At 46.6% G+C, this 24,969-nt stretch overlaps 1 protein-coding gene across 2 annotated transcripts in view; it reads right to left on the reverse strand.

Moving 5' to 3' along the window:
- The window catches only part of numbl (NUMB like endocytic adaptor protein), a 42,645-nt gene extending 18,011 nt beyond the window's left edge, over positions 1-24,634 (reverse strand). The window contains exon 1 of one of the 2 annotated variants that reach the window (XM_080844730.1): positions 23,588-24,634. Coding sequence is in view for 1 of the 2 variants with exons in the window: in XM_080844728.1 (XP_080700854.1) it covers positions 8,210-8,265 (56 nt within the window). In the remaining variant the exon portion in view is untranslated. Of the gene's footprint in view, positions 1-8,209; positions 8,271-23,587 lie in introns of those variants that run through there. The other variant, XM_080844728.1, reaches the window with a different exon arrangement.
- Positions 24,635-24,969: the final 335 nt, after the last annotated feature.

A 24,969-nucleotide genomic window follows, 5' to 3' on the forward strand; every position in this document is an offset into this window, starting at 1 on the left:
TTTGTGTGTGTGTGCTGTTCCTGCAACAGATGATAAAGAGCCGGAGTGGCTGTGAGTCTGTGAGAGAAAACAGAGAAGGAGAGCAGAGAGGCATGAGAAATACAGACTGAAATGATAGAAAGAAGCGATACAAAGACAGTGAGAGAGAGAGAGAGAGAGAGAGAGAGAGTGAATGAGTGAATGAGAGTGAGTCATAGAGAGCCAGAGGGGGACTGTATTGATCAGCCTCATTATTTCTGCCTGCTCATCAGCACTGATGGCCTACTGCTGATGTGAGCGTCTCTCCACAAGGGACTCACACAGCCCACCACTCACAGCAGCACCTCCTCCTCTCCACATCACCACTCCTCCTCACCACAGCAACCCCAACACCCATCCATCAGGCCACCCACTTTCACTCTCTGCTACTCCCAACACATACCCTCATACCCTTACCACCACTTCTACATCAGTCTCACACAGGCTAGGCCAATTTTCATCCTTAAACTAACAACTCAATTGTGTTCTTACATTAACCATCCATCTTTTACCAGCCAACAACCCAAGAGATCCACATCCACCCCAAACATCCATCACAGGGAAAACTGAACCCTAAACTTTAAGGACACAGAGCCACCACCCAGATGTTGTATCCCACCATCTCTCCAACTGGATTTAGCCTAACAACCGCCCAAGGACCAGCAGACTAGCCATCCAAAGCTCTTTCAACATTTTGTCTGTTTACCCAGCTATGAATGTGTCCAGATCCCACATTCACCACATCCTAGAGCAACTCCTCGTCCAGGTTTGGACTGCCCAGCTGCTGCCCTGCTAATCCCTCTCACAGGGGCCTGAACACCTACTGTAGCGGCCTACAGCCACACTGCCACACATGTCCCATAACCTCCACTGCCAACATTCATCCTGCCAGGAAGAAGAAGAGGACCGACAGTAATCATCCACCCGAGGGACAGCAGGAGGACCAGAGCTCTGTCCTCTCCTTGGGACCTCTCAGGCCCAGCTGCATGTCATCCAGCCTCAGCCCAGCCCACACCTCTCCTGGGCCCAGTAAACACACACACACACACACACACACACAGAGACACACACAGACACAGACACAGACACACACACACACACACACACACACACACACACACACACACACACACACACACACAATTGGACTAAAAGAGCCATAAGTTCTATGCAATGACTTCCAGAGCGATGATTTCATCCCCCAATGAAAACCAGCTGGAGGAAAGAAAGAAAGAGAGAGGGAAGGTGGAAAGAGAGAGAGAGAGAGAGAGAGAGAGAGAGAAATAAGACAAGTAAAAATAAAAAAAATAAAATAAAACTACGTACCAGAATGCCAGGGAGGAGTACACAGCCCAGAACCCTTAACTTCTTTCACATGCAAAAGATGATGTGAGAAAACAATTGAGTGTGCAACGCGCATATGTTCTCAAAAACCGCCCATACAAAACATTTAGCCTCCACGTTGGAAACGCCTCCGCAGAAACAGATGTAGATAATCAGTGTTGTTATTCTCCATAAACTGTTCTTGCCTTCACGTACGCACACTGACACGTACACATACACAAACACACACACACATAACAGTCAGCACATCTGGAATACGTCGTTCTGGAGGAGAGAGACAGAGAGAGAGAAAGATAGAGAGACAGAGAGAGACAGAGAAAGAGAGAGAGAAGAGAGAGAGAGAGAGAGAGAGAGAGAGAGAGAGAGAGAGAGAGAGAGATGATGCTGCAAGGCTAAATAAGGCTGAGTGTATTTCTGTTGCATTCTTTAAAAAAAAAAAAAACAGCAGCTGGGTTGTTTGCTAGCCTTGCCTCCCTTTTTTTCTTTGTTTAACAATTCTGAGCTCCTTTTTTTTAAAAGCACGCACTTCAATTTGTTTAAACCAACATAATTCCTGGGCTAGAAACTTGAATGGGCTATTAATTCTGGGAAATATAGCAGGAAATGACTTCAGGAGATAAACGCAAAGCTTGTCCTCGTGGTGATAAACATCCTTGTGGCCTTGTCTATGGTGTATTTTCATGAGAACACAAAGAGCACGAATATCAGACAGCATTCTGCCTTCGTTTTAGCCTGGGCTCTTTACCTGCTTCACACAAGCCTTAAGGCAGTTTGGAGAGTTGGTGTTGTGTGTGTGTGTGTGTGTGTGTGTGTGTGTGTGTGTGTGTGTGTGTCTATGTTCAGACACTTGTTCACCTCTGACCTCAAGTCTTAAGAGAACCCTAAGCCCTCAGGTGACTTTGCGCAATATCATTATACTATCCACTCACCCAACTTTCCTCAGTGCTAATCCAAGTAATCTATCAATTAGTCTGGTGTCACTTCTGGGTCTGTCTAAGGTCAGTGGATGTATATGTTTGATTGGCCATGAACTAGCTTCATTTGATTTGTCAGCTCTGCAGCCATGGTGGGGATCTCTTTCCAGACTGATGCCGTGTGTGTGTGAGCATTAGCCTGCTCGTCATGTTTCAGCGGAGCACTCTTGCTTGTTATTAAAGCCTTCAGGAAATTACAACCCTGTTGGAGAACAGCCTCACATAAAGCCCACTGGTGGTGGCCTTGTAGTATTTTTGACTACATAGCTTTTTAACCCGTTTTAACTCCAACCAGTATGTGAGGTGTGTTCAATTCCGCATCTGTCCGTCTTGCTTTACTGGGAGCTTCGCTGAACACAGATGAGTCCTTTCACTGCTATCCTCATTGATGTTATATAAACATGCTGCTTGGCAAACACCTTTGTGCTAAATAAACACCAAGACACAAAGAGAAGAGCCTCATGCTTCCTCTCTGCTAAACATCGCAAGGAAAATGGACGACATGCAGTCCCCCAGCGTCCCGAAACTGGGGCAAGTGCCCGGTTGCAGGGGACAAAATATGCAAGTAAGGAGGCCATAACAGGCATGGTTGTACTAGCTTTACTGTAAAACAGCAAGCTTTTCCCTTTCCTGCTCTATCTCTCGTTCAATCTATCCATCCCCTCGTCCTCCTCCATCTGTCTAGTTTTCCCCCTCCCCACTGTGAGCCGATAGATGGATCTGCCACGGGACGAGGGGTGAGATTACAGCTGCAGGTTTCTTCTCCCTCCCTCCCTCTCTCTCTCTCTCTCCCTCCCCCTCTCCCTCCCTCCCTCCCTCTCTCTCTTCCCTTCCATCTTCTTAGTTCTCTATGCAATCACAGGCTAAAAACTGTTTAGGAGAGTGTGGGGGTGTAAGCATGTGTTTGTGTGTTGTATGAGAGAGGGCACATGTGCGCCTATCATTGATGTCTGTGCACTGGACAGCAGCCAAATGCTCCTGTTGCTAAGCGGTCCAACACCACACCATGGGAGGAAGACGAGGAAGAGAAAAGAGGTGAGGTGTGAAGAAGAAGATGGTGAAGTCATCAAAGTGAGAAGACCCAGAGCCACAAACAGCGATGATGAGTGGACCGATGAAGTCATGATGACACACTGAAGCTGTGCTGAGCCCACAGCCATGCAGCATGTCCACAAAGAGAGCTATGACACACACACACACACACACACACAAACACACACACAAACATACGCATCACAAATGCGCAGAGAGGCTAAATCAACAAACCACGGATTGCAAAGTCTAAACCCGAAACATGAGAGCAATTAGCCTGCATCTGCTCTGACCCGTGACTCCCCCTCTCAGATTGATGTGTTCCCAAATACTCTTCGGGATCAGCATTTGGGCCTCGCGCCACAGCACACTTGTCCTTCACTTGGCCCAGTGTCGGTAAAAGCCTCAAGTGTTTAACTGGAATTTGCTCTGCCGATGTGGCTTCTCTGAGCTGACGGCCATGGGCGCCAAGATCGGACTAAAATTGGAAATGACGACAGAGAGCTGGAAGTTGTCCGGCGGTGGCTGTTAGGAGCGGAATTGGAATCGCGCTGGCACGGGAACAAGCGGGTTGGTGTGTTGCAGGGGCGCGAGTAGGACATGGCCCTCATTATTAGAGGTGATGGGATTTCTGGTATTGTGGCTTTGCATGCTTGATCTATGAATCAGGGCAGACAGGTGGCTGAGTGGTTGAGGGGTGGTGGGGGTGGCACAGGTGCTCTGAGATAATCTTACAGACAGATACAGCTGATAACGTTTTTACATTTAAAAAAGAGAGGTCACTGCATTTAGACTCTGCACACTTGAAGAAATAGGCTATAATCAAGAGCGCGCACACACACATACATTCACACACACACACACACACACACACACACACGGAAAAAGTATGACACACTCTCCCAGACAGACACACAGGCACAGCTTCTGGGTGACCCATTTCTTTTCTCAGGGAGAGCAGTGATGAGCTGTAGTAAACAGAATCTCTGCACCGACCTGGGAGTGGAGACGCCCTATCCACAAGCCTCTGCCTTAAAGTGTGATACCCTCGTACATCAAATCCCCCGGACCCACCCCCAAAAAAATCGGACACCCCTCACACCTTTCCCTCCAAGGCGGGGAAGTGTGGGGTTACGATTGGGCGTGCCATTCGTGCAAGTGCCCTTTGACTAGGGTCAAGCCAAGGGGTTGGAGGTCATCTGCACCATGCCACCTGACCCGTGGGATCTGGTGGATACGGTCTATGCGAATCAGTTTGCCATGGGTGAGGGACATGAGAGATTGGTTGTCCTAGAATGTTTTTACTTTCTGCTGAGGCATAGGATTCTGTCTGCTGCCTTTGCACTGTTAAGCTGAGTTTTTCATTATGCTGCAGTTAAGCTTGTTTTTTTGGAAGAGTTTGACGTGTGTGTGCGTCTCTGTGTGTGTGTGTGTCTGGTTTTATTGAGGCTTAGAACTATGAGTGTGTGTGTGTGTGTGTGTGTGTGTGTGTGTGTGTGTGTGTGTGTGTGTGTGTGTGTGTGTGTGTGTGTGTGTGTGTGTGTGTGAAATTTACATAGAGGACAGTTCGGGACTCTGATAAGATGAGACAGCTGAATCAGAGGCAGCCAAACATGCACAAGGCCCCTTGCTCCCAGACTGACACTCTGCCTAACCAACTGAGAGTCCGCAGTCTCTCCTGCACCTCCCCCTTCACCAGTCTCTCCTCCACCTCTCCCTTCTTCAGGCTCAACACTCCACCTTCCTTCTCTCCAATCCACCGAAAATCTCTGACAAATGGGAGGACACAAGTCTAACCATTCTTTGAAGGAAAAACCTTCAGTGCAGCACTGAGAAAAGGATAACAACCATTCAAACTGGCTGCCATCATGGTACGCTCCCTCTATGACCTCTGACTGCTCCAGCTCACAAAATGAAAAAAAATGACTCCCTTGAATCCTTTTGACACACCACAACAGATCAGAAGAATAAACTGGCAAAGGAATCCAATCTAATCAAACCAATGTGAGGCTTCAAAGGATTGACTTATGATGGGGGAGAGATCCTTCAGAGGTCACGCTTGTTTACTGAAACAGCAAACCGCCAAACATCAACACCTCTGACCTGGCAACCTGACCAGCTAGTCATCCCCACCATTACTGCAGGATAGGGCTAAGAACACAAACATACACACGGCTTAACGGCAGCATAACAGTAGCGTACATTGAGTGACTCTTAAGGTTTGCTTTCTCTAAGATTTAAAAAAAAAAAGTAGGTAAAGTAGTGCTTATTTATGTAAGAGACGTGAGCCCTAGGAAAGGGCAGTATATTCAAAGAACAGCTGTGTGATCAGGGGCACATAAAGTAGAGATGGCCATGAGCTCTTGTCCACTCCTACCAATATTTGAGGCTGTAGAGAACATCCTGTGAATCCCTTCCTTTCCCCCTCTGATTCAATTACAGGCTAAAGATGTTCCTGGAAGATCATGAATGTTGGGGCAAATTTAATCAGGCCTGCATGTAGGTCAATTGAGGGTGGCAGGACACGGTATCATAGCAGCAACCGAACACGTGGCAAGTGTCAAGGAGACAGGCAAGAACAGGCTCACTTGTCTGTGTTTAAAGAGCATTCTATTATCTCTAGCGTTGCCTTTTACCCACCACACTAAACAAAGCCAACAGCATAGGCCTTAGGACTGGAGTAAAAAAGTGTTTTTTTGACGGCTGATCTTCTCTGAGGCGGAATGCCCGGATGAAAGTTTTTTTGTGGGCTTGAAAGCTTGACCTAATTGTATGAAAGAGACTTGCGGAGATCCAAGTGTGCCAAGGCTTTCTTTCAGATGGTGAGTGGATGGATTTCCACTGCTGACAGTGGCACAGTTTAACCGTGAGGGAGTCAATACCATATCACAATGCTCTAATTCCTGGGTCATTAACTAGGCAAACACTCAGCACTTAAATGAAGCGCTCATTAATCTTAACTAGGGGCAATTCAACCCAAAAGTCCGTGGAGTCTGGCTGGAATCGGTCTGGCTTCTGAATGTGTCATTAAATGGATACAACGTTTGGATCTAGAACCCTACTGTGCAGCAAAGGATGATAAATGGGAGCATGCTGTGAACAGTCTGAATTCCACAGGCTAGTAGGACCCTTTCCACACCACCATGCAGAGAACACGTGACAGAAAAATCACTACAAAGACCCACAAGGCACAAGTTGTCACAGTAGACAGGCAATGACGTGATAACCCTCCAAAATGGAGAGGTGAAAAGGGAGAGTTCAGTGTAGAACTGAAAGATTGAGACTGATAGAATGTCTTTGATTTGTTTTTCTTGCAGGTATTGCAAGTGTTGACAGCTAGTACCACTGACAAGGCTAGCACCACTGACAAGGCTAGCACCACTGACAAGGCTAGCACCACTGACCTCAGCTCTTTTCTGCAATAGTACTTTGAGTTCAGCCATCGACAGGCATTGGTTTGGAATATTTCCAATGCAATAGACATGCAAATCCTTCTTGCTGAGAAGAAATTCACTTATGGTGGTCTCAGGACAAATGTTATGATAAGCAACAATTACCTGAGTATCCTAAGTGTCTTCAAGTCACTTGAAGAAAAAAGCTCCACGTTTTTCGGCTTCCCTCACAGGGGCTGGGGTAGCTGACTGGACAGCTATGGCTGAAACTGGGACTTAAAGCCTAACTGATTGAGCGGTGGCCTAAATGTCCACTCTCCACTTTCGGTTTGGTGGGGCACTTTGGATGGACTCTCTCTAGAGTTCATTCCTGGATGGTTCCCCTTGTTATCAAATGCTTCAATGTGGACCTTCTAAATGATAGACATAGAACCTCCACAACACAGCTGCTGACTGATTTGAGCTTACATGTCATCACATACACCTACACAACTAACATAACTATGCTAAATACAGACATCATGTCATCTGGCACATCTCCATCTTCAGCCCACATGCATAGCACAGACGAACCACAGCAAAGCCGGTTCAGACAGAGCAGTATTGATTATACTGTGCACTATATACAGTGAATGTAAATCTTTTTATGACATATATAGGTGAGGAGAAAGGACAAGAAGGGTAATAGTGTTGCCTCCACACTATATAAAGATGTCTTCCAGGACCAGATATCAGCAAGGGGGTGATTAAAACAAACACACTGAAGTGTGTTGGATGAGTTCTCCTTGCTCCAACACTCTCATTTCAATCACCCCCTAGAGGTCTGGACCAGAATATTTGGATACTTTAAAACAGATTCTCTTGACAAACATAAAAAAAAAAAACGGTCCTCTCCTCTTAACCCTATTTCTGCCTCACTTCCTTTGCTCCTCGTCCTCAGATCCTCTCTCTCTCACGCTCAACTCATATACTACATCACAACAGCAGATTCCCAGCTCATTTCCCCAACACTATTTCAGTTCCCCTAATAGAAAACCACAGGGCATGGCATGTCTTGAAGGGGGGGGGGGGGGGGTTTGGTAGTGGGTGGTGGTAGCTTTGCCAAAACATGGAGAAACTCTTTAACGCAGCTTAAACGCTTAATGACAGAGCCTCACTGAATAAACAAATGTAGTAGGCAGCCTCGGCTTATCAATTTAGCCATTAATCTGGACCATATGGGCTTCACAGTCTCTGCAGCTGCTACCTGTAAGGCTATTAGCTGGGAATATGCCTATGAAATAAGCTTGGATAGACATGAGTCTGGGCTAGCCAGCCACAAACTAGCACTCAAAAGTGTCATCGAGAAGAGATAAATATCAGCAGTTTTTTTTAAGCAAATGGTAGAAAGCATTAAGCTCTGTGCGTCTGTGTGATAAAAGATATAAATACAGACAGCTAGTGACTCACCTCCCTTCCATTGCCTCCTCCATAGCACTGTTCGAACTCATCTCTCTCTCTCTCATGCGAAATAAACAACAGCAGCAGAGAAGAGTGGACACACGGGTGCAGGGTTTTTAAAAACAAGTGGAGAGATTCTCTGTGTCCTCTGAGAAGCTCCGAAGATGACTGAGAGAAGAAGACAGTGCGAGGAGACTAAAAAAAAAAAGAGAGTGCACACGCCCCAGGAAAAAGCTGGAGAGGAGGGGAGAGATTGAGAGAGACAGCGAGAGAGAGAGAGAGAGAGGAGGCACGGCCACAAAAAACGGAGTGACGATATGAAAAAAAAACAAAACGAAAATGTACTTCTGCGATCCAGACAAGAGGGAAGAGCCAACCACACCTCTTCTTATGGGATTAACTTGGCGCGGGCGACGGACACATTTGCACGCAGACTCGCTCTAGGTCCCAACACTGCATGTGTTCCCACACAGACACACACACACACACATGCGTGCAGGCATTCAGCAGCAACAACAACAACAACAAATTCTTCGGAAAGCAGGGATAAGTTCAGGCCTTTTTCCCGTCTCTTCACAACGTGGATGAGTACAACATGTTGACAACAGAGGAATGTTTCTGAGGTAAAGAGGGAGAGAGAGGTAGTGAGAGAGAGAGAAAGGAGGAGGGGCACAGAGGTGATTAGCGTAGGGGATAGCAGTGACACACTTTCAGCTGTGCCATCTGCAGTGCCCGTTGTGTGTGTGTGTGTGTGTGTGTGTGTGCCTGCCTGCTGAACTCACCTCTCCCGTGCCACCGTCTACTGAGCCTTTTAAGGCAAAACACACACATACACACACCAAACACAATCACACATACAGAAGACCAGCACACGCATCAATGTAGGCCAAAAATGTTTACAGTTATACTCTCTCTCTCTCTGTCTGTCTCTGGTCATGAAAATATTAGCAACCTTAGCAACTTAGCCACTAAATGATGGTGAATCCCTTTTCCACACAAATAAAGTCCTTGATGAAAACTGAACAGTTGACACTGAGCAGTTTGAGCTATAAATTCCCCCTGCTCCCCTTCATTCAATATTCATACAAGTGCTATAAACAGAAAGACACAGAGACCAAGCAATGTCACGGGCACGGTCTTACTGAGAGTCAGTACCTAAGGGTTTGATAGAGAGCCACAGGCTACAGCTAGAGGGACACACACCAACACAGAGCACATGAGGTGAAACATGTCCCTGCCTCTGGAACAGTCCTGGACTAAGATGCCAGATCAGGGCCACAGCAGGGCCAGATAAGGACCACAGCAGGGCCAGATCAGGGCCAGAGCAGGGCCAGATAAGGACCACAGCAGGGCCAGATCAAGACCAGAGCAGGGCCAGATCCAGACCAGAGCAGGGCCAGATCAGGGCCACAGCAGGGCCAGATCAGGGCCAGAGCAGTGCCAGACCAGGGCCAGATAAGGGCCACAGCAGGGCCAGATCAGGGCCAGAGCAGGGCCAGATAAGGACCACAGCAGGGCCAGATAAGGACCACAGCAGGGCAGAGCAGGGCCAGATCAAGACCAGATCAGGGCCAGAGCAGTGCCAGATCAGGGCCAGAGCAGTGCCAGATCAGGGCCAGAGCGGGGCCAGATCAGGGCCAGATCAGGGCCAGATCAGGGCCAGAGCAGGGCCAGATAAGGGCCACAGCAGGGCCAGATCAGGATCAGATCCGTTCCGGATTCACCCCGGGGTCTGCTGAGGTTGCGTAAGAGGGGCAGATTAACTGGCGTGGGGCAGAGCTCTGGTGCTGAAGCGTTTGCCCAAAAGCGTATTAATACTATAGTTACCTCACTGGGCAAGATCGCCTCACACACTGCTCAAGACTTGCTTGCGTGACAACAACGCAGCCCGCAAAATCTTTCAATGCACCACTGTTTTTGGGGCCCTGTCGCTTGTTGTCAAATATTTCTGTGGAAATAATGACTTTACTCTTGGACCGGTCGACTTCGAGGCGAGAGGAGAGGAAAGTGCTGCTGCATTGACCTAAGGAGTCAAATAACCAAGTGCAGGAAAGAAAACAGCCGAGCTCCAGGGCTGGTTCGATATTAAACGACAACACAAAAGAACAAAGTGTCCGTTTGACAAGAATTGTTGGTTTCGCGGCATTCCTTTTTCCAATAGGGTTGGGTAGGAGAAGGGACTTCCCAGTTGTAAGCCAGCCAAAAGAGCCTTTCCCATACAAACACAGACACACACACAGACACACACACACACACACACACACACACACACACACACACACAAACACTGTATCAACAAGCCCTCTTTGCAACTGAATTGATCAGGCTACTTTAATTGAGCCTGTCCCAATTTTCTGCTGACCCAAATGCGAGCCCACCAGTGGCCCTGGTTCAATGCAATGGCCGGAGCCGTACACAGAGCCAGCGCAGAGGGTTCATCTGACCGTGTGGCAAAACATACCAATGCACAAACGCACATTTGGGCCACACATGTAAACGACAAACAAACAAGAGCACACACCAGTAAAATTCAAAGACATGCACCCACACATACACACAAACACACTCGTACACACACACACAGACATGCTCATGCATTCTTTTTTTTCGCTCAGACTAAAAATAAACATTGAGGGATAATAGTGAGTGCTTGGTTAATTGTGTGTGGTAAGTATAAAGCAGGTATTTAATCCTGACATCACTTATTCAAAGAGATACATTTCTCCCACCAGATTTAACCGCAGCATCATCACTTTCTCAGCCGTCTGACTGTCAACTGTAACCTCGAGCTGATCGGTCAAAATCTCACCCAGGCAAACATGTCAGGAGCTGCACATGTTCTTTGAAATCACCAGTCCCCCACAGGTGTGCACATGAGGGGAATAGTTATGGTTATGAACGAATCATCGGCAATCAGGCTTTGAGGCCGGTTTTCACCGCAACGCAGGCTTTTCGTGCGACCTCAAAACAAACACACCCGGACGATCCACAACAGCCCTGAGCGCAGGAGGCCGGGGAGACAAAAACCCACAAGCTCCACGGTGACGTGATGTCATTTCCTGTGGTTGTCCACATACCACAGGCGTTACGATGAACCTCGGGAGTGCATGCTTCATGAGCGAGGACACACACACACACACACACACACACACACACACACACACACACACACACATGAGTGCTCTGCGACTGCAGACACGCCGTCTACTAAACACATGTTCTTAATGGCAGTGAGCTGGAGTCTGATCAAAGCGTCTGTATTACAGAAACAGAGTGAGCAGCCAGTGCTGTTAAAAGAACAGACAATACAGGAGGGGTTAGTCAAGGACCCCAATGAGAACACATCCCAAATACTTGAAAATAATAAACCTCATACAGTAGGTTGATAAATATATAGATAGATAGGATAGATACTTTGTTTATCCAGAGGGGAAATGTATAAATATAGGACACACATGTACAGACACGCAAGCAGAAAGACAGACAGATGGATGAATCAATGCACTGATAGACATAAACAGATAGGAGGGATACAGACAGACAGAGCGAAAGAGAGAAACACAGCTGGATGGATGTTGCTACCTCTGACAAATCAACAGCTAATACTCTCCCACAATAATCCCTCGGGGGACCTGCGCTTGCGTGGTCTCAATGTCATCTAGACTTTTCATGGTTGGAAAAAGCTCCATCCGATTCACCATTAAAAGCTTCTATTCTGAGAAAGGAGCAGGCCAGAGTTGGGGGGGTTGAGTGGCGAAGAAGAGACCTTGCGTTTAAGTGAGCGAGACAAACACTTTTAATGGCCACGATTACCCATCTGCACTTGTGCCACATCAGCTGTGGGCCTTGACTGAAAATGGCCAGAACCGATCAATAGTTTTCCTCTCCCCAGGGCAAAGAGAGAGGGAGAGATGAGGGAGGAGAGAGAGGAGAGAGAGAAAGAGAAAAGGGAAAGGGAAAGGGAGAGAAAATAGAGAGGGAGTGTGTGTGTGTGTGTGTGTGTGTGTGTGTGTGTGTGTGTGTGTGTGTGTGTGTGTGTGTGTGAGAGTGTGAGTGAGTGTGTGTGTGTGTGTGTGTGTCTGTGTGTGTGTGTGTGTGTGTGTGTGTGTGTGTGTGTGTGTGTGTGTGAGAGTGTGAGTGAGTGTGTGTGTGTGTGTGTGTGTCTGTGTGTGTGTGTGTGTGTGTGTGTGTGTGTGAGAGTGTGAGTGAGTGTGTGGGTGTGTGTCTGTGTCAGGGTGTGGTGAACTGCAGTGAGTCACAAGCTGACGACGTCACTGAACAGTGCCTCAAGGGTACCGGCCACATGGGACCTCACCTTGCCTGTACAGGGCTCTGAAATAGCAGCCGACTCCGGCGCAGGACCGGCCCGCCTCCGGCACGGAATCAGCCCCAGATCCGTTGCCAGACTGTCTCACCTGCTCAAGCTTTCTCTCTCCCGGATATGACTGGCGAATTAAAAGGAAACAAAGCGTACACATTTCCGACTAGCCTTAAAAGACTCCCTCCCTTCAACACGCACTTCTTAACAACATGCTGTTGTCATTCAGCAGAGGGGCTTGTGTAGTTGTGTGTGTGTGTGTGCAATGTACCCTGACAAAGTCTTTGCATTAGTGTGCACTGTAGCAGTGAATAAATATTTACCAAGCAGGCTTAGAGTGGTCTACCATGACAAAAGCAAGCCCTCCGGGAGGCCAAACTGTATGTTTTGGGAGCAGGTCAGTGTTTGGCTTCAACCACCCTGCATACAGCTGCCACAGCCATAGAGGGGAGCTACAGGCCTGCACTGGAGCCACTGCAACCTGGGGGAGGGAGGCTCAGAGGGAGGGATGAGAGAGAGAGAGAGAGAGAGATAGATAGAGCAAGAGAGGATGAGTACACTTAGTGGCTTTCCCAAAAGCAGCCTGCACTGATGATGGAAGCAAGGCTGACTCACTGCTGCTTGCTTTTGTATCCAATCTCTTTCTCCCACCTTCTCTCTCTCTCTCTCTCTCTCTCCCTCTCTCTCTCTATCTGTCCATCTCACGTGTATGTTCACTGCTTTCATTGGTGAAGGCTATCTCTATCTCCCTACCTTTTTGTCTTATTTTCTACTTTTCCATCCGCTTTTTCAGTCTCTCTCTTCTTTCCCCTTTTCTTCCATCCACACCATCTCTCTTTCCTTCCTCTGTTGCTCTTACATTCCCTCAGCTTCTCTCTCTCTCTGTTTCTGTGTTCTCCCTCCCTCTCTGTTTCTGTGTTCTCCCTCTCTCTCTGTTTCTGTGTTCTCCCTCTCTCTCTGTTTCTGTGTTCTCCCTCTCTCTCTGTTTCTGTGTTCTCCCTCTCTCTCTGTTTCTGTGTTCTCCCTCTCTCTCTGTTTCTGTGTACTCCCTCTCTCCCCCTAGAGGCCTGGCCACCACAGAATCCCCCAACTGTAATCAGAGAGCTTCTGTCACGCCGCGACTTCTCGCTGTTCCTCATCGGAGGGCTCCAATCTACAGCACTAGCCTTAGATCATCTCCCCACCACCGCCGCCACCACCACCACCACCACCACCACCATAGCAAACCTTGTCCTGCTGCCTGGCAACCAGCTCCCATGGCAACCAAAGCTACCACAGGTTTGTAGGGGTGAGTGGAGATGACTGTTCATCAGGAGAAGCCACATAGGAGAGGCAAGCGGGGTGCAGGGGGAAGTGGTGAGAAGGGGGGGGGGGCGCTGAAAATGAATCTCGGCTTGCCTGGCTGCGCTCGGCTCGCCTGCCGAATGCTTGTGAGATGCGGTGTGCGCTGGCAAACGGCCCGTCACTGGCTCATCTCTCCACCACGCACAGGTCTGCGCTTGATAAATAAATCAGAGGCTCAAACTGAGAGACTGATGAAGCCACAAGGAGTTTCTTTTACACGGCAAGCAAACTGCTACTTATTCCCCCAAGAAAGGATAGGACAAAAAAACTGTCATATGTGATTTAATATACATAAGATGAACACATGCAAAGGCACAAACATGCTGACAAAGTTTCAGAGATGCCTGGTAAAGTTTCAAAACACAACCGGTAGAGACGGTTTTCAGCACGAATGCCGAGGCAGCAAAGAAAGGAGCTCAATCCTGCAGCTCAGGCAACACCACAAGGGAGTGCATGACTTTGCATATTTCCAACAATGTAGAAGGCAACATCATTTCCCATATCATCACACTCCCATGTATACGTCTTATGGGAGCCTTAATGCTTGAATTTGCAAAGCTATCTCCGGGATTGTAGCGTGGGCTCTGCCGTTTCCTGGATTTGCTTATATTCAAATGAGGAAGGTGTTTACACTAATGCAACTTTGATTTCGGCTTTTCTCAGAGTGAAACCAGCACTGAGTCAGCACACTTCCAATACTACTACCGTAACAACAACCACCATCGCTTCCGCATCAGACAGAAAGACAGAGGCTATGATAGTTAGAGAGAAGGCTTGACAGGAAACAACAGCCTAAGTCATGCTTCAGTGCGTGGTAACTGACTTTCACTGACCTGGTACAAGCATACTTCAGAGACACTTGACATAAACCTACATCTAGCCAGGTATATATAAAGTATATACGTTTGAAAACGAATGCCTTGAACGAGACGCTATGGGGCTCAATTTTGATTAACCATGAAGGGGAGCCATTGGAAGAGCGAGACATCACACTGACCTTCCAGTTTAAGTGTCACGCAGATGTCGATAGCGCGCACTAACGGGTCTATCCTTCAGACCTGGGGAGCTGTGGATCTTCTTACAATGAGTGGTCAAGGACTAAAGCCAGCCAACTCGCCTGAAGATGACCACTGGCCCTTAGGAGATTAACAGGACAATATATGTCAAGCATGAATGGCTATTCTGTGATGTAGTGCCACTGGGACTGCGATTCAAAGGAAGTGAATATGTCACCCGCAAATCTTGCAGTCAGTTTCTAGTATATCGGCCTATTCTGCAGTGATGGCCCATCAGTGTTTACAATGCAATATGCCATTCATGAGCAAGAAATTACACTAGAAGACATGTTTACACAAGGCAACCCCCTAAACGAGTAGAGTAGGCTGAGCTCACACTATATCTCCTTACATTTCAATTGTCGTATCATTGTGTATCATTGCTGGTGCATAGCAAGAGCGCACACCCAGAATTCCTTTATTCATACAAGCCTGCTTTTGTCTGTACCCCAAATAAACAGAGGGAGCCGTTGTGGCTGACATACTTTCGAGATGGAGACATTGGAGAGATGGAGGCTTTTCACTGTAATGTGGTTGTTAGCCACTCCGTGCAACCTTGCGCTCCCTCAAGCGCTTCAAGTGCAAGTCAGAACAAACTACAGCCAGATACAAGAGAGATAAACTAACATGGACTGAAACTTAAACTAAAACGGCAAAAACATAGAAAAGAAAAATGAAAGAGAAAAAAGGCGAATGAGGGGGAGAGACAAAAAAGAGCGATACTATGATTTACAAGAAAAGATTTAAAAAAGACAGAAGCGAGACATTTTAAAGTGGGTTTCGAGGATCAGAAATGGACTGAAGACACAGTGATTGACAGAGACATGGTAAGAGACAGAGACACGGAGAGCGGCGAACAGCAGTCAGAGGACAGGAGCAGCAAGAGAAAGCGTGGCCCTACAGATGGCCCACAGCGGGGCTGGGTTTCGCCAAATGGGCCCCGCCTGACAGCTCGTGCCGTCCGGTGAGCAGTGGAGGGGGGGGGGGCAGAGGCGGGGGACCGGGCAGGGGGAGAGGGGCGTTGGGCAGGGGGGAGAGGGGCGTTGGGCAGGGGGGAGAGGGGCGTTGGGCACTTTGTTATGTTAATGGTGAGGGACAGCTGCCTGGAAGAGGGGGGTTGGAGTGTGGGGGTGGTCACTGAGGAATGAAGCTGGTGAGCACACAGACACACACACACACACACACACACACACAAACACAAACCACACACACACACACACACACACCCCCCCCCCCAAAAAAAAAGCAGGGCGCAGTCAGGCTGAGTGAGCTCCAGCACCACACCCACAAACAGCCGCGCACAGCCGTCATCAATGCAAAGTGAGGGGAAGGGGGCAGGTGAAAGAGCCCCACCAAGTGTCTTCTGACCCCAGCTTCAGCCACACGAGGCTGGGCAGCAGGAGACAATAGTCTGTCTGTCGCCCCGGGTGAGGGGTCGAGCCGCCACATGCCTCTCTGCTCTTTTGGATGACCCCTCACGCCATGCCGAGCCCCTGGGCCTCTACAGGCACGAGCCGCGAAACACGGGAGCTTTAAAGCGTTAAACAACTTGATTTCTACAAGGACGACATCTGCATCTGTAGATACTATGACCTTCATACTTTTTTGGGTGGAATCAGAGGATGTGTCTTTTTTTTTCTCTCTCCAGCATTCCGTTGTGTTGGCTGAGTTCTCTGAAACAAGGTGGGGATCGTCTCAACATCAAGTTCAAGGCAGACTGGCCTGCAAGCAGCCACGGCAGCACACAAGCATTCGAGCCACCCAAAGTGCACTCACGTAAACAATCCAATGAAAACCAAAAAAAAAACAAGACTTCAAAAACCCAGACGCATTTTCAGACATGTTTACGCCGACCACCCACGTGTCCCTAAACTAACCCCGCAACATGAGCCCAGAGAGTGAAGTTATTTGCTAACAAGATTGATTGCCATTCGGTGATGATGCAGTATACAGTAATACCCTATTGACTGACCTTGGAGGGGCAGATGTGGAATATTGATCTGAAATAAAAGCTACGACTGGTGGGGCAGGGAAAAAACCATGAAAGAGCGAGAGAGAGAGAGAGAGAGAGAGAGAGAGAGAGAGAGAGAGAGAGAGAGAGAGAGAGAGAGAGAGAGAGAGATCCCTCCTCTCTAAACGGCAGAAGTCAAGAGTCACAGCACTGTAGCATGAACAAAGCAGAGAGGGGAGAGAAAAGCATGTGTTTCAGGCAGTTGTAACACTCTAGCACCCAGAGACTGGTGTTTTGTCTTGTTGCTATAAAACAAAGGCTGGCGAGTGGAGAGGGCTCTCCCCTACCAACAATAGGCACATTCAGGCCCTCTCCGCTCCACCATGGAGGGAGGCTTCGTGAGGACATCAAGACCTCCCCACATGACAGCAACAAGCACCGCCTGGAGTCTCGACACTATGGAGTGGGGAACGATGGCACCTGCTGCTCCCCTAACATGATTTAATATAACTAAACCGTATAAATTAGTAAAAGTATATTGTTATATATCAGAATGTCATTTGTCTGTATAGCATTTAATATGCTGCTTTTGTACATAGTACATTGTTGTATCTGAGTATATGCCTATGTTTCTATATTTGTCTATATGATGGTCTTAAGAGGGCAGCACTGACGCCTTAAACTCAGTAACCCTCTGCATATTTGCCAACTTTAAGGGAGATGGGGCATGACAATGACTTGGGGTACCCCCCCTCAAAACAAGTGTGGCCAAACAAAAGGAGGAGGGAGTGGCTACTTCTCTGGCATTCAGCAGAGATTAAAGCGGCACTCACAGATGGCGTCCGGCGTCTCATCTTTTCAGCCAAGCCCCGGCAAATAATTAACAGAGGTATCCCCCCCCCCCCCCCCCCCCACCCCCTCGCCCCTTTGTCAGCACGTGTGTCTATTAAACAGGAGCGTGTGTCTGGCACAATGGACGGCTGACAAAGGCCCCAATCCACCCCCTGCTGCCTCTCTCAATCGATAGGCACGTGCAACTTGTCGTGGACCAGACAATAGGAGGTGTGTGCATGTGCATGTTGTGTTTGTGCGTTGGGAGGGGGTGGAAGACTAGAGATGGGGGTGGGTGGCATGGAGTATCAGGCCAACACAGTAAAGCCGGCATTTTTTCAAGCCCCACCGCCCCCCCTCCCCAACACACACACACACACACACACCACAAAGTATAATTGTACCCCTGAAACTAAACTCATTTTTGGAACTGGGCTAAAGTCTCTGCCTGCTGTCTGAAGCTAAAGTCTGCGCCTGCTGTCTGACTAATCAAGCTGTTGAGTCAGTCTGGGGTGTGGTGAACGTGTGGAAATGTGCACAAGTGTGAGTGTGTGTGGGGGGGAGGGGGGAGGAGGGTGAGCTTGCAGAAATGTGTGTGTTGATGGAAGACAGGAATGTGTGAGTGGGTGGTGTGTGGCAGGACGTAACATAAGAGGTGGTTGCTTAGCCTTAGAGCATCTACATGCACTACTTTTATTACTTGTCACTCACTTCTGTGTGTACACAACTGTGCTTTTACTGGCATGTACAGTGTGTGTGTGTGTGTGTGTGTGTGTGTGTACATGCACAGAAATGTGTGTTGAGTTGGGCTGGGGAGGTTAATTCAGTGGAAGAGAGGTCACTCCTGAAGAAGGAAAGCAAAAACCTTGGAACAGCTGGGATGGATCCATGCGGACACAATGGACTAGGAGAGACATGGGGGTGGAAGCGAAAGAAAAAAGGGAGGAATACAAAAAAGACGGGGCTGGAGTAGGCCACCTTTCTGACGGCCTGACAGGGGGCTTTTGTTATGGCAGCTGGTTTAGGAGAAGGTCAGACCAGCTGTGCTTCCTATGACCCCCCCCCCCCCCCCTCCCCATCCCACCCCGCCATCAGATTTCAGCTCTCCACCCCCACACCACCCTATTCATCCCACCCCCACCCAAAACACAACCAGCTGTAGGCTGAGGGGGAGAGGGCAGCACAGATTTCTTTAGGGGAGAGGGGACGTCAACTGCCTCCACTGACAGCAATGACTCCTTTTTTTTTTTTTTTTTTAAACCTCTTTTTATTGAGAAATATAGATTGTAAAAAGATACACATCAGTACAGTTACATGAGTTTTTTCTTTTTCTTACACATAAAACACCCCCCTCCCAGCCCACCCCATCCCACCCCGACTGGACTAAATAAGAAAATAAAATGTAACAATACAGACAATTGTAAAGGAAAAGTATATTCGGAATTGCAACAGGAATACACACATACGATTTCCGTGAAGGATGACACGCTCTCAAAACTGTATCATGAAACACCATAGTGGAAACTATAGCCAGATGTTTAGGCTCTATCTAAAGTTACTTGAATATAGAGGGGGGCAGTCACTCCTCTGGAGTCAACCAGGATGTCCACATACTACCCCGGTAGGGCTTGGAGGTTACTAAAATATGTCAATAGAGAGCCCCACACTGAGAGGAATTTGTTAGAACCTCTTATTGTAAATTTTATCTTCTCTAAATGTAAAAACATCATTACGTCTTTAAGCCATTGTGCTGCAGTGGGTGGGAGGTTTGATTTCCAAAGAAGTAAAATTAGCCTACGAGCCAGTAAAGATACAAATGCTATGATGTTGAGTTGTTTTCGTGTGAAGTGTGTTTCTTCATCTGGTACACCAAATATGGCAATCATAGGGCATGGTTCTAAAGTCGTCCCAAGAACTTCAGACAATACATCAAATATAGTTGACCAGTATCCTGCAAGTGTATGGCATGACCAAAACATATGTGTCAAGTCAGCTACATTAACATGACATCGTACACATTTGTTATCTACTTTAGGATAGAATGAGGATATTTTAGCTCTACACCAGTGTAGGCGATGTACAACCTTGAATTGAATTAAACCCAGTCTTGCACAGGAAGTGCTGTTGTTCACTCTTGTTAGAGCATTAGTCCATACATCTTCTGAAATTTCAATACCAAGTTCCTTTTCCCATGCATTTTTGATCTTGTCTATCTTAACATCATTAAGTGACATAATTAACGAGTAGGAGTGTGCTGTGAAACCTTTCAACCAAAAATGAACTTCCAGAAGTGAATCCACCAAGGACTTCTTTGGGAGAGCCGGGAATTGTGAGCTATGGCTTTTAGCAAATTGGCGGGCTTGAAAGTAACGAAATAGGTCAGTTTGTTGAAGGTCATATTTGGAACTCAAATCATTAAAGCTAGAGAATATCCCATCCTTGTAAAGATCACTAAATCTTTGGATCCCTTTCCTATGCCACCCTGCAAAGGTCTGGTCTAATTTGGCTGGTAAAAACGTGTGATTATTACACAGCGGGCTCTGAATCAAAAGTGTTCCCCTCGTGTTAGTATGCCATCTAAACTGAGTCCATATTCTTAGAGTGGAGATGACCACCGGGTTAGATGTAAACTGTAAAATCTTGACAGGAAGGCTAGCTGAAACCAGAGCATGTAAAGAGGTCGATATACATGACCTACACTCTAACTCACACCAGTCTGTATCTGGAGATTGCACCCAATACGTTATTTTGTGGATGTTTGCTGCCCAGTAATAGCTCCTAAAATTAGGGAGGGCCAACCCACCTACAGCTCTTGGTCGCTGGAGTAAGTCTCTACCTATCCTAGGGATCTTACCATTCCATATGAATTTTGAAATTAATTTATCCATCTGATGGAAAAAAGATTTTGATAAGAAAATAGGAAGACATTGAAACAAAAATAGAAACCTTGGTAATATATTCATTTTGACACAGTTCACTCTGCCAGCTAAGGTCAAATGTAAGATATCCCACCTTTGCAAGTCTGATTTAAGTTTAACCATAAGTGGGGCAAAGTTCCCATCATAAAGATCTTTGAAGGCAGGAGTTATTTTAATGCCCAGATATTTAAAACCTGACCTTGATATATGAAATGGTAAGGCATGATCTGGGATTTTCATCGCTGATTTATTTACAGGTAAACATTCACTTTTTGATAAATTAAGTTTGTAGCCAGAGATCTGTCCAAAAGTGTGCAGCAGTGAAAGTATGTCATTGATACTTGATAGTGGGTCTGATATGAAAAGCAACATGTCATCCGCATAAAGGGATAGCTTATTTTCCACTCCCCATCTGGGAATACCCCGTATTGAAGGTGCAGATTTTAGGGCAAGGGATAATGGCTCTATTGCTATTGTAAATAAAAGTGGACTAAGTGGGCAACCTTGTCTAGTACCTCTAGCTAAATTAAAACTTTGTGAACGCCGCTGGTTTGTGACCACTGATGCTTGTGGGGAAAAATAAAGAAGTCGGACCCACTGGCTAAATATTTTACCAAAACCAAATTGTTTTAAAGCAAAAAAGAGATAATCCCATTCCACCCGATCGAATGCCTTTTCTGCATCTAATGAAACCACAACTTCTGGTACAACGTCCGGTGAAGGGCTGTAAAGTACATTCAAAAGACGCCGCACATTAGAAAATAAATGCCGCCCTCTAATGAAGCCTGTCTGGTCGGTTGAAATCAGGTATGGCAAGGGTCTCTCCAATCGCATAGCTAACAGTTTAGAAAGTATTTTAAAATCAGAATTTAACAGCGACACTGGTCGGTATGAACCACATTTAGACGCATCCCTACCGGGTTTCAACAAAAGTGTAATGGACGCCTCAGTAAGGGATCTTGGCAATTTACCTTGGGACAAGGAGTGGTTAAACATATCTAACAGTAGGGGGGCCAGCTGATCAGAAAACTTCTTAAAAAAGTCAATAGGGAAGCCCGAAGGCCCTGGGGCCTTCCCGCTTTGCATGGCAGAGATGGCAAAGGTAACCTCTCCAAGGCTCAGTGGTTCATCTAATCGCTCCTTTTGGTCATCAGAGAGGGTGGGAACTTGTATTTTATCAAAATAGTTCAAAAACAATGATGTGTCTTTAAACGATTCTGACTTATACAAATCAAAATAGTATTTTTGAAAGATATCATTAATTATTAAAGGGTCTGTGGTCAGCTTTCCTGTTGTATCTTCAATTTGAGAAATATGTTGTGATGCAGATTTAGATTTTAGTTGGTGCGCCAGAAGCCGGCCTGCCTTTTCACCATGTTCATAGAACATCCCCCGTGATCGCATAATAAGTTGCTCTGTTTCTGAAGTGGAAAGTAAATTATACTGAGTTTGAAGATCTATTCTCTCTTTGTAGAGTAGTGGACTTGGAGATGTAGAACACTTCCTATCTAGATCAAATATTGAATCCATTAACTGTTGTTTTTTTCTTTTTCTCTCTTTATTCTGATAGGCTGAATATGCTATTATTTCCCCTCTGATTACAACTTTAAGTGTTTCCCAGAGTAGCGACGGAGAAACTGAGTCTGTCCTATTAGTTTCCAAAAAATCATTGATGGCTATAGAGATTAAATTGCAGAACATCTCATCTGACAACAATGTAGTATTAAAGCGCCACTGAGGACGACTAGTGTAGATGTGGTTGAAAGACAGATCCATAAGTACAGGGGCATGGTCTGATTCTACAATAGCACCGTATTCAACCTTCTCCAATGAGCTCATCAGTTTTTCATCTATAAAAAAGTAATCAATTCTCGAGTATGAATGGTGGACGTTAGAAAAAAATGAAAAAGTTTTGCCCTGAGGATTCAATATCCGCCAAGGATCTACACATGCTGCATGACCAAAAAAATCTAAAAATGTACTGGCCATTTTCGATAGTGTATGTACTTTAGGGTTGGATCTGTCTAGGTTTGGGTCCATGACACAGTTAAAGTCACCCCCTAAAATCAAAAAATGATGATTTAGATCTGGCAATTTGCAAATAAGTTGTTGCACAAACCCCACATCATCCCAGTTAGGAGCGTACAGGTTCACTAGTAGAACAGGTGTATGGAAAAGTTGACCAGAGACTATAACATAACGGCCTTGTGAATCAGATATAACATTAGAGGGGGTAAACTGAATTTTCTTATGTAGTATTATTGCTGTTCCTCTTGCTTTAGAGTTGAACCCGGAGTGAAAGATTTGCCCTACCCATTGTTTTTTTAAACGTAGTTGATCCGAATTACGTAGGTGAGTTTCTTGAAGAAAAATAATATCAGCTTTTAAATTTTTAAGGTGAGTGAATATTTTAGATCTCTTAACTGGACTGTTGAGCCCTTTAACATTCCATGATGTAAACCTGATCGTTGACCCCCCGCCTCCACCCTGTAAACTGTTAGTCATAGCCACACAGCAAAGTTATGAATGTAGTGTTCATGACTCGTTTTGTTCATATATAACCGCGTACATGTCACGCCTCCCTTCCTCAACAGAAAAACCGTAATAAAATCCCAAACATTGACAGTAAATATAGAAAAGAAAAAAGGTCCAGCCATTAGCCCCATGATCCCCAGAACATTCCTTTTCTCTGCCAAACTGGCAGCACGCAGGATTCGTCCCCTTTCTGAACACTTCCAACAATTCACCTTAATCATCTAAACTTTGCTTTCGAGATCTCCTGAATATTAATTAAACCAATAAACTCCAAACATTAATCAATGTCCAGTATTCCGCCATATGAAATAACATTCAAACATGCCTTAGTAAAATAACAAATCCAAATGCCTTGAAATGGCAACGGTAAAAGTATGATAACGTTTGCTAGTCAAGAAGTATGCTACACTGAGTTAACCGTGCCTGTTACTTTACCCGACGTCATTGGATAGCAAGTGTTCAGCTAGCTCTCAAGCTCAGGACTAGTAGTGTTGGCCTTCCTCTCAATCTTCCGAGCGTAAAACGTCTCAGCGGCCGATGGTGTCTCAAACATCAGCGTTTCCCCTCCATATGTCACTCTTAGGCGCGCAGGGTAGAGAAGCCTGAATTGAATGCCCTTCTGATACAGAGCTGATTTGACGGTCTTGTAAGCCGCACGTTTCCTAGAGAGGTTGGCACTAAGGTCAGGATATAGCCTCAATGTATGTCCCTTATACTGCATCGCGTTCTGCCTAGCCCAGCGTAGTGCTCTCTCCCGGTCTTGATATCTGTGGAAAGCAACAATGATAGCTCGAGGTGACTGGCCATCTTTGGGTTTCTGCATTAGAGCACGATGTGCCCGGTCCAGTTCAGGCGGTGTGGCAAACACCTGGTTCCCCATTGTGTCTTTTAATAGCGTGGAAATAAAAGTTATCATATCACCGTTGGGTTCACTACTCTCTGGCAAATTAACTATGCGGAGGTTTGCTCTCCGAGAACGGTTCTCCAGGTCATCGAAGCGGTCTACCAGTGTAGCATTCACAGCCTGTAGTTCAGAGAAGGCTTTCTCCAGTTCAGAGAGCGTTTGAAAGTTCTCGCCTGCAGTGATCTCCACAGATGTAACCCTTTGTCCTAGTGTGTCCACCATTTCCCGAAAACCAGCTATAGCCGACTGTATAGGCGCCAGAGAGGCTTGGATGAGAGTAGCCATGTCTTCTTTGAGATTTTCACGTTGCTTTTCCATTTCTGCTGTGAGCATCAGAGCAAGTTCGTTATCGCTACTAGCTGTAGCCGTCGCCATTTTAGCCACTTTGCCACTAAGGGTTGATTTCGGCTCTGTATCCCCTTTCGTTTTTTGAGAGTTTGGCATGTTCTAAACGGGTAATTTTGGTAACAATGAAAGTAAATAATCAACTCCAACTATTTACTCGACTCCAGTAGGTATATTAGGGAGTTTCTTTAGGTATTTAAATTTAAAGTTTCAGGAGACACTCGTTCACACGTCTTGTCACTACATATCCCAAACCGGAAGCCAGCAATGACTCCTTAACTTAACGCCGGGGCGCCTGTAGGCTCAGCTGCTCCCCCAGAGGACCCTACCCTGCAGCCCATATGCCCTCGCTGCAACAGCACACCCTCCAGCCCTGTGGAGGCATCTGAGAGGAGGAGACTTCTGGAGCATCAGGACAGATCACTCTGCACTCTGAAAGTATGTGTGTGTGTGTGCGTGTGTGTGTGTGTGTGTGTGTGTGTATGTGTGTGTGTGTGTGTGTGTGTGTGTGTGTGTGTGTGTGTGTGTGGGTGTGCGTACAACACGCACATTAATGTGTGTTGAGTTG

Source organism: Sprattus sprattus, assembly GCF_963457725.1.
Source record: "Sprattus sprattus genome assembly, chromosome: 9".
Lineage (NCBI taxonomy): Eukaryota > Metazoa > Chordata > Actinopteri > Clupeiformes > Clupeidae > Sprattus > Sprattus sprattus.